General features: G+C 41.3%; 1 protein-coding gene across 1 annotated transcript; it reads left to right on the top strand.

The window, feature by feature from the left end:
- The first annotated feature begins 5,539 nt into the window (after window positions 1-5,539).
- On the top strand, window positions 5,540-9,949 carry LOC124142712 (arylsulfatase B-like). The gene has a single exon (XM_046511309.2). The coding sequence runs from the start codon at window positions 5,596-5,598 to the stop codon at window positions 7,045-7,047; it is 1,452 nt and encodes a 483-aa protein (XP_046367265.2). The 5' UTR covers window positions 5,540-5,595; the 3' UTR covers window positions 7,048-9,949.
- The last annotated feature ends 714 nt before the right edge of the window (window positions 9,950-10,663 follow it).

Below are 10,663 nucleotides of genomic sequence, written 5' to 3'. Positions count from 1 at the left end.
GAACAAGAAAAGTATGAACTCTTTGAAACCTTCGTAGAAAGAGCATATTCGATTGTACCTCAAAAGTTGTGAAATGTAGACACCAAGGGCTGTATCTGCAGGAATATTGCTGGACATTAAGGGCAAGTTGACTACTGGAATGTTGACGTCATCCATCTTGTCATACAGTCTTCTGGTGAGATTTCTGTCAATCTGAATTTTATCACAGCTGAATATTACGACAGCTGCCGACACTTTCAACTAACAGCGATGCTATACTTGAACATGTGGATTTCTCAGTCACCTGGTGTCATCACACATTTGAGTGATCCATTCATAGAATTTTCACAGCTATTTTGTCTTTTACGCCCAATGGAATCTGTTTCGGCAGATAATCGAGAGTAGCTTTTCTTTGTCTTTGACGTTATATATTCTTAAGATGCGAAAACAACCTTTTAGTGTTGTTTTTTATTGACTCACATTTATATTGGACTACTACTACTACTACTACTACTACTACTACTACTACTACTACTACTACTACTACTACTACTGGGGCGTCGGGTAGCCTAGTGGTTAAAGCGTTCGCTCGTCACGCCGAAGACCCGGGGGTGATTCCCGACATGGGTACAATGTGTGAAGCCCACTCACTCACTCACTCACTCACTCACTCACTCACTCACTCACTCACTCACTCACTCACTCACTACTACTACTACTACTACTACTACTGTACTACTACTACTACTAATGCTACTTGTTCTAGCAGCAGAATTTGTTGGTTTTGTAGTACAAAAAGGGTAGAGCGGGCATCGTTCAAACTAACTGGTGATAGCAGCATTTGGTGATGGTCAGTCACGCTTGGACATCAAACAACGTCTTGTATTGTAATGAACAACTTCACACCACTTGTATTGTAACAAGCTCAACGACGTCAAACACAACCAAGCGGAAGTCAACATTATGATAAACAAAACTTTAACTCCATCGAAAACATTAATAATTTCTGAGGAACGAATACAATGACTCAGCCGACAAGGTGATGTATCCAATACATTAAAAAAACCACAAGAGGTTGTTTCCGTTTCACTTCCGTGTTTAATCAGATATTACGTCCGGCTGACCGGAAAAGAATTTGGTGCGCTCCTGTATTCTGTTGCGGAGCGATGTTGACGTTGGATACACTTAGCAATGGCGCACCGGGCCTCCAGGAATAATAAGAATAAATTGTGAAATAAATCCCCCACTTTTTCGATTGTTACCACACGGCACGGGTTCAACACTGCCGGTCCTCACACAACAGCTGCCTGGTTTGTGGTTGTTCTTAATGCGGTTTATTAGACCTTCACAACAAATATTGAAATACGAGCAATTCCCACTTGTGTCAGCAACTCCTGTTTTCGGGATTGTGTTTAATTCATGAACGGGTTTAGAATTCTGTTCGTGATTATGTTTAGATTCTAGGCTTTATGTCTGTTATAAAGTACGGACCGGATTGTGAAATGTTTATTTTTCTAATCCTTTTGTTAATTCCTTCAGCATTTTCGATCACGTTGACATATTATTCTACTGACATAAAATCACGAAAAACAAATGTAACACAATGGGGGAAAATAAAAGAATGACATATCCTCCGAGATTTGAAAATATATAAAAAGAAATTAAGTTACTGTTCCTAGAAGCATGGGTTCTTGACGGGATAGCAAAATACAAAGCACGTGTTTCATTTATTTGTTTGTTATTACTTATTTTGTTTTTGCACTTTCAATTTTTAGTGACGGGAAGCTAGAGTACAGCTTAAGTTTGCTTAATTTATCTTGGAGACAAAACATAGGCCGTTGGCCTATCCGTCATATACTTATTGGATTTTGCCGATGTTTGTCATAATGCATATTGCGAAACAATCAAGTTGTTTCGATTATGACGCATTATATATACAATTTATTATTCGAAGGTAATCCTCTTTCATATTATTCTATTAGTATCACTTTAACAATCAGAGGGTTCAGTGTCCGCTAAATAGACTTGAGTAGAATCCACAATGAAAGTGACAATGAAATCGACACCTGTCAATCACACAAGGCTGTTATACAGATCTGCAGACAAAACAATCCGTGTACCTGACTTCGGGCGGTTTTCGCTTTCGTGGTTATCATACATGGGGTTACTGACCTGAACATTAGTAGGGAACCTTATTAATCTGGACATCGTTGAATGTGAAATCAGCAGATCGTCGTTTTAGGCAGGGTGATAGTTCAGGGGTCAAAGTTCAGGGGGTGGGATACTGACACATTGGTATTTTTAAAGTAATGTTTCATGATCAATCCACATTTCTAAAAGATCAACACCAGGGAATAAATAGTCTCTATTATCTGTCGAAACAAATACGCGTAAAAGGTAAATTAGCGGTGGAAAATATTGCACATTTACTGATTTTGTTGAAAATAAACGATATCCTATTTTGAATTACTGCTGTGCACAAATACAGAAATCTTGCTGCTCATGAGTGAAGACAAACGTTAAATATATATTCAGATGATGACTATGTCTACCCAAAGAGGTTTGACGAAATGAATATTCTCACCCTCAAATTTTCTTTCACGGTTGTTGTTGTTTGTTGTTTAAAGCCGGACTCAGCAATACTCCAGCTATGATGGCAGTCTGTAAATAATCGAATCTGGATCAGATCATCCAGTGATTGACACCATGAGCATCGATCTACGCATTTGGGATCGATGACATGCATCAACCAAGTATGCGAGCCTGACAACCCGATCTTGTTTGTCACCTCTTACTGCAAGTATAGGCCGAAATATTCCATAAAATAAGTATTAGAACATGTATATTACAAATACGACCACGTGGTTATATATCATGTAAATCCGTTGTTCTAATCCAGCCCAGACATAACATACTACACGAGAAGATGGTTATTACAAATACGGCCATGGGCTATGCGCGCATAGTCACCTTTTACGGCAAGTATGGGCCGAGATATTCCACAAAATACTGTATGAGAACATGTATACATGTGTTTTACAAATACGATCATGTGGTTATATATCATATAAATCCGTTGTTCTAATCCAGCCCAGACATTACATACTACACGAGAAGATGGTTATTACAAATACGGCCATGGGCTATGCGCGCATTGTCACCTTTTACTGCAAGCATGGGCTGCTGAAGACGTATTGTAACCCGGATGTTCACGGGCATTCACTGCTGTAAACAATCGAGTCTGGACCAAGCAGAGACCGGGAGCATGAACAGCGTTCCACGCCATCGGAGAACGATGGAACGGAATCAGTAAAATCATCGATTCTGAACACCCGATCCTCTTAGTGGGCTCGTGCAACCTATTCATCTGAGATATCAACAGATTTGACAATCTTGGGACAAGCATAATCTCAGACAACTTACTAACCTAGCTTTCGTGAACGAACAGTCTTTCTTGTGGAGAAATTTGACTTCTATATTTTAGCCGTTGCGCTAGACCAATTTCTTTTAAAAAATCGTTAAAAAGCTGCTGTTGTAACCGTCTACCCCTTCATTGCAGTGATTAGTAAATTAGTGTGAGGTGAGGTGAGGTGAAATGGGGTTTAACGTCGCGTCCAAGATTATTGCACTTATATAGCGACGTGCATGTACGTGTGTGTGTTTGTGTGGCTGCTTGTACTAGTCCGGACTGATGCCGATTTATAGTGCTAGCTCACTGAGTTACCATGCCGCAGTTTAACATGAATATCCCACTCAGACACAGTATACTGACTCCGAGCCGACCAGTCCTTAATTTAGCCCCTTAATGCCGAGCGCCAGACAGGGTAACAACAAGTACCATCTTTTAACGTCTTTTGGTATGACGCGGCCGGGGATCGAACCCCGGACCTTCCGCTCTCCGGGCGGACGCTCTACCACTAGACCACGGAGGCGGTCTAAATAAGTGTGAGCTTCATGGGTACCCAGTATGGTAATGGTACACTCATTGGTATCAATAACTACATTGTACAAACCAGGATTCACAGAAAACTTAACGAGTTTGTGCACTTTTGAACTTTTATCATTCTCAAATTACTTTAGAAAGTTTTCCAATATTGAAGGGTTGTAGAATCTTTCTAGAGCTTTGACTCTGTGTCTTTGACCATCACCCTCGACTGGTGTTACGTGTAAGAGAGAGCATGCTGACCCTGGTGTGAACATTGCTTTGTCAGGGTGTTTTGTTGAACGCCGTTTTGGACAGAGTGAGTGAGTGAGTGAGTGAGTTGGGTTTAACGCCTCTTTTAACAGTATTCCAGTTATATCACGGCGTGTCAGCTTAATGTGGGAGGAAAGCCCGAAGTGATGCAGGTCTCAGACGTTTACCACTTCGGTGAAATCCACGAGCACGGGTATGGTGCTGACAAACCTAGAAACATAATCGGGGCGAACCGGGATTCGAACCCACAATCATAGGTTTCTGGCGTGCCTAAGGGACGCAACTCTGCACAGCGAATCGCGGCGCCTTAGACGACTCGGCCAACCGTGCCCCCGTTTTGGACAGAATTGCAGTAACGTCAGTGCGTGGAAGCTTTTGGTGGTAGGAAAGCACAAAGTGATGCAGGTGTTAGACGTTTACCATTTTGGTGAAACCCACGAGCACGGATATGGTGCTGACAAACCACGAAACATTCTCAGGGCGATAAGGGATTGGAAGCCATGAAACCAGACGCGTCAAAGGGATGCAAACTTGCACATCAATAAACGGCCCCTTAGACGAGTAAACCACCAGTAAATAAACTTTGTTGCTATCAGTTCATAATTTCAATGTGAAGCGTTTGCCAGAAAGATCGAATTCGCGTGGATGGGAAAAGGAGTGCCAGACCAAGGATCGTACTCTAGTGAAATTCCATTCAAACAGCCGCGGATCCTAGCATGACTAGGTGACGCAACTCTGTGCGGCGATTTGCGGCACCTAACCTTGGCCACCTGTGTCCCCTACCGTATTTACGTAATGTTGACTAGGGTGATGAAGAGGTGAGGTGAAATGGGTTTAACGTCGCGTCCAAGATAATTGTACTTATATAGCGACGTACATGCACGATGACCTGCATCAACCAACCACTCGATCCCGTGATTGCCCCTACGACAAGCATGGGTCGTTGAAGACGACTATTGCTCTCATATTGGTTTCCCTTAATGGAAGTCAAGCAGCTAAGCCACACATTGTGTTCATAGTTGCGGACGATCTGGGCTGGAACGACGTTGGTTTCAGTAATCCACAGGTTCTGACCCAACACCTGGACAAGTTGACCATGTTGACAACGATTTTAAAAAGGCATATTCCATGTTGACAACGACTTATATAGGCATATGCTCATGTTTATAACGACTTTGCATGTCAATATATTATATACTCCTATATTTTATATATAATCAGAGACCTTGACTTTTCACACCACACATTCATAGATAAGTAGTCCTGATACCCGGGTCGGATGTGAGCAATATCGCTTAGCATTGTCACGCGTTTAGCAGCTAATGTCCACGTAACATCACATGTGCAGACCAGGAGATAAAGCTAGATGCGCAATGCATCGGTGTCGATAAAACCAGATCAGCAATACACCAGTGTCAACCATGAAGGCTGCACGCCTTGTTGCGACTTTTGCTCTTATTTTCGTTTCCCTTAATGGAAGTCAAGCAGCTAAGCCACACATTGTGTTCATAGTTGCGGATGATCTGGGCTGGAACGATGTTGGTTTCCGTAATCCACAGGTTCTGACGCCACACCTGGACAAGTTGGCCAAAGCTGGAGTCATCCTAAACTCCTCCTATGTGCAGCCCGTGTGCTCGCCATCCAGAAACTGCTTCATGTCGGGGTACTTCCCCTACCACACTGGACTACAGGACGGCGTCATCAGAGCAACCTCTCCTGCATTTGTTCCCATTAAGTTCACCTTCCTCCCTCAGAAGTTAAAGGAACTAGGATATAGCACCCATGCTGTTGGGAAGTGGCATTTAGGCTTCTGCAACTTGAAATACACCCCGACCTACCGTGGGTTTGACACCTTCGTTGGATTTTACATTGGTGGTGAAGACTATTTCAAGCACACAAGAAAATTTGATAAATATTTTGGATATGATCTACGCTTTAACACTACCGTATATACGGAACCGGAGGGTAAATATTCAACGCGCGTGTTTGCAGAAAGAGCAGTTGATATAATTAAATCTCACGATACGGACACGCCACTTTATTTGTATCTGCCGTTTCAAGCAGTACACGAACCTCTGGAAGTTCCCCCTGAGTATGAGAATTTGTACAAGCATATCAAGAGCATGGAACGAAGGACCTATTGCGGTATGATCAGTGCTCTTGATGAAGCTGTTGCTAACATCACAAATGCTTTAGAGGAAACGGGACTCATTGACAACTTGCTGCTGGTGTTTACGACTGACAATGGCGGGCCTTATTGGCGTTCTGCAAACAACCTTCCTCTACGTGGAGCTAAAGCGACACTATGGGAAGGTGGGACGAAAGGAACTGCTTTCATCTACAGTAAAACCCTTCTGAAGAAGACGGGCTACCTCAACACTGGAATGATGCATGCTGTAGACTGGTACCCGACCTTTGTGGAGCTGGCTGGTGGAGAGAACACAGACCCCAACATGGACGGGATAAGTCAGTACGACATGCTCATCAATGGTGGCCCGAGTAAGAGAAAAGAGTTCGTCTACAACATCTATGACAAGTCCAACTCCTCAGCAATTAGATATGGTGACCTGAAACTGATGCGAGGTTCACCGGGATCTCACAATGATTGGAATCCTCTTCCACAGTCTGGCGAGGGACCAGATGACCCTCCCCAGGAAAAGAAGGACAAGTTTCCTCCATATATGTTGTACAATATCACTTCCGACCCAACTGAACATTTCGACCTCTCTGCTAAGCACCCCGAGCTTGTAGCGATGATGAAACAACGCCTTGAGAACTGGGAGAAGACGCGAGTACCAGCTTATCAACCACCAGCTGACCCTAAATCAAACCCAGATCTCTATGGAGGCAACTGGAGCCCAGGGTGGTGCTGAATATTTTGTTTGGCGAACAAAAACCTAATTTCATTGACAATCGGCGAAAAGAAAGTGATTGATGCTCTTGAACCTCATCCCATCGATTGTTATGTTGTAATTACTTGTTTATTTATCTTTTAGTGGCAAGCCATAGTATCAATGAAGCCATGTCTGCCGTATCGATTTCAACTTGTTTATTCTTTCATTTTGACAATTCGTACCTTACAAGCACCTGGACCTAAAAGTCGCATTGGAAGTATATGTAGATTGACGCCCATAAGTCTTCATTCATACGTTAATGTCTTGGTCTTCTTTATACGATCAAGTTTCGACATAGCGAGGACGGATATTGTATCGGTAACTATATACCATCAGTATTAACGAACAGCATTGCTGATGTCGGATGCAGTCATGTGAGTAGCCACCTATAAAAACGAGAGCTGATTTTTCTTTATTTTCATAGTAATGTCGGAGTTATTCTTTGCATCAGGGGTGGAGTAGATTTATTCATACTTTTATATCAATTGTTGAATAATATTTATGGATCCGTATTGTTAAACTACTTGATTTTTTGTATCGAAATTCAACTAAAGAATACAGTAAACTACGGTTATAACGAACACGCTTATAACGAACTGACGGATATAGCGAACTTACTTTTTGGTCCCGACTATTTGCTGTAGTTATGCTGTATATATGCTTATAACGAACTACGGTTATAACGAACTAAAATTAGTAGTCCCTTTGGGTTCGTTATAACCGTACTTTACTCTAATATATCTTTTCAAGTAAAGTGGTGCAACAACAACACACTACTTTGTGTCCTTTTCCATGCTATCTGTACTAACGGAAAAAAGTAACTGTACTTCATATAGAAGTACATCTAAATAAATATATTCTGAAATAAAACTATGCATCTTTTAATACATATTCATAGAGACATTTCCTCGACTTTAAAGTCGTGATTCACAATTTGCACGTGCATGTTAATGCACGGCGCCCTACTACCTGATTTGTTGAATAGCAATCTATATAAAGAAGAAAGCTTTACAAGTAACGTAAATACAATTCCGTGTCCTTTATCGTGTTATCTATATCTATATGTAATTATAAACGACCAAACTCTTTCCATATTCATAACAAAGATCTGCCTAAAGCAGAGTCGATTGTACGATTCCGACTATATCATGAGCATGTGTTTATGAATCGCTACGACATAATGATGATACCAGGTGTAGCCTGCCCCACCGATGGCACCCGCCACAAACACATGCAAAGGCAAGGCAGATGTTCAACCTGAAAAATCAGTTTTGTTACTGATGCGTCAAATCTGGAAATGTCTTCCACATGTCCACATTAAACACTTTTTGCAAACTTTAGTGAGGCCTTGAATGTTGTAACCTTGATCAAACAACTTCTGACTAAGAGTCGTTTATAGACAACACTTTACGAGTGACGAGGACTGAATGGTTATCTGTCCCGAATGAAATTAAAGTTGTAAGTCCCGAACCAATTAATTTTGGCGATAAATAAACATTTTGATTCATGTATAATAGTACAAGAATGAATTCAAAATGACTTGGCATTGTTGAAACAAATTTCAAACACGTGTCGATAGTGTTCCGTCATCAACCTCAAAGTCACTAGCTCCCATGACTACGAAAAGAAAACCAAAACTCCTATCGGTCTGAACATTCTAAACAACAACAAACTGTGTAAAATGATTCTACAACAAGTAAGGTTTATTTGACTCTTTCAAGTGAGCATATGTCTTACTTTTTGTGGGACGGTCGGGTAGCCTAGTGGTTAAAGCGTTCGCTCGTCACGCTGAAAACCCGGGTTCGATTCCCGACATGGGTACAATGTGTGAAGCCCATTTCTGGTGTCCCCCGCCGTGATATTGCTGGAATATTGCTAAAAGCGGCGTAAAACCATACTCACTCACTCACTCACTTACTTTTTGTAACAACAGTCAATGTCGTTGTCTTTCGATCTCTCTCCTGCTGTTATAGAATTCGTTTTATACCGCGACTACGTTATTGCCCATTATAAGATATCCATGTGTTATTGTTTTTATTTATTTCTGAAATGCCTTGCATTTAGTATACAACGAGGGACTTGTGGTTCAGCCATACGCTTAAATTGTTCACTGGCTGTGTAATGTTCACTATTCTTCCAACCGAATTTCCGTAAATTTTCACAAGATCGTTCACTTTTATCGGGGAAAGGAATGTTGACACTGCTGTTTACGTGCAGGGATAGCACACGGTACAGTCAATCACATTACTGTACGTACAAATCTTAATTAGATTTAATGTTTTGTGTGCATTATCGTAAACAACATGTGTTAATGGATAAATAAAAAATATATATTTAGACTGCCTCATGTCGAAGATTTTAAATCACAAATCTTTTATGGCAGAAACTTGTTTGTGGGAAAAAGATGAATGAACATGATGAATGGGGAAAAAGTAGTTCCGGCAATGCGTCATTAACCAATGAAGTCATAGGATTTCTCAAACGGCCAATCGGCATTAAGCGATGAGCTGATTTATCCATATGTTCAGAGTAATCAGGGATGGAGTACATTTCATTAATTGTTGAATTTATTTATATATCCGGATTGTGAAACTACTTGATTTGTTGTATAGCAATTCATATATAACAACAAGAAACTTGCCCTTAATGCCGAGTGGAATCTGTTTCGAAAGAAAATCTAGTCTGATTATTTTCGTGCATTGATATTTTATATTCACTCGTAAAGTAGTCTGGTAACTATGGTGCATTGATAATTTATATTTACTGCTAAAGTGGTACCACCAAAATACATACGTTCGTGTCCTTTATCGTGTCATATATACTAGCGGAAAAAAGTAACTGTGCTTCATATAGAGTTCAATAAAAAAATATTCTGAAATTAGATAATACATCTTGTAATACATATTCATGAAGACATATTCTCGACTTGAAGGTCTTGATCCACAATTTACACGTGCATGTTTATGCGTGGCGCACAATTTGGATGTTTGTAAGGAGCATGATATGCATACACGAGTGTTTTAATGGGAAAAGCACACAATGATTGTGTAGCTGACAGTTGTTCATAAAACACCTTTGTTTAACCATAAATAACGCTCAGCAAAGCCACGACCTGCTGTAAATCAACGTCTATACGCCGTGGCTATTCTGCAAACAGAAATGGCGCGCAATGAAGTTGCCAGACATTTTGATCCTCATCTCGGACAATTCCTGGGTTGAGACCAATTAGTGGCAGAATCGTGCGCAACCGGTTGAGGGAGCGCATAACTTGGCCCCGACGTCTAGCGAATCACCCGACTCTGCTTCCACGTCTCTGGTTTAGACAGCATCTGAGGTTCAGAAGACAAGACTGGAACAGTATATATGCTGTTCGCAAATGAGTCCCGGTTTCATTCGGACAGCTCTTAGGACCTAGCAAGTGTCTACAGGTGTCCAGGAGCACGTTTCAGCCACGCTCACGTTACAAAACGTCGTTAGTATGGTGTTGGTGGAAAGTACAAAGTGATGCAAGTGTGGGACGTTTACCCCTTTGATGAAACCCACGAGTACGGGTCCGGTGCTGACAAGCTCGTGAAGCATAATCAGGTTGCACCGG

This window comes from Haliotis rufescens, unplaced genomic scaffold, assembly GCF_023055435.1.
Source record: "Haliotis rufescens isolate VD_foot unplaced genomic scaffold, xgHalRufe1.0.p SCAF_2, whole genome shotgun sequence".
In the NCBI taxonomy this organism is placed as follows: domain Eukaryota; kingdom Metazoa; phylum Mollusca; class Gastropoda; order Lepetellida; family Haliotidae; genus Haliotis; species Haliotis rufescens.
Note: the sequence above shows the minus strand (reverse complement) of the source record. Positions and strands in the feature narration are given on the sequence as shown.

Coding starts and splice junctions, on each gene's coding strand:
- LOC124142712 (XM_046511309.2), top strand. CDS start 5,596: ATGAAGGCTGCACGCCTTGTTGCGACTTTTGCTCTTATTTTCGTTTCC.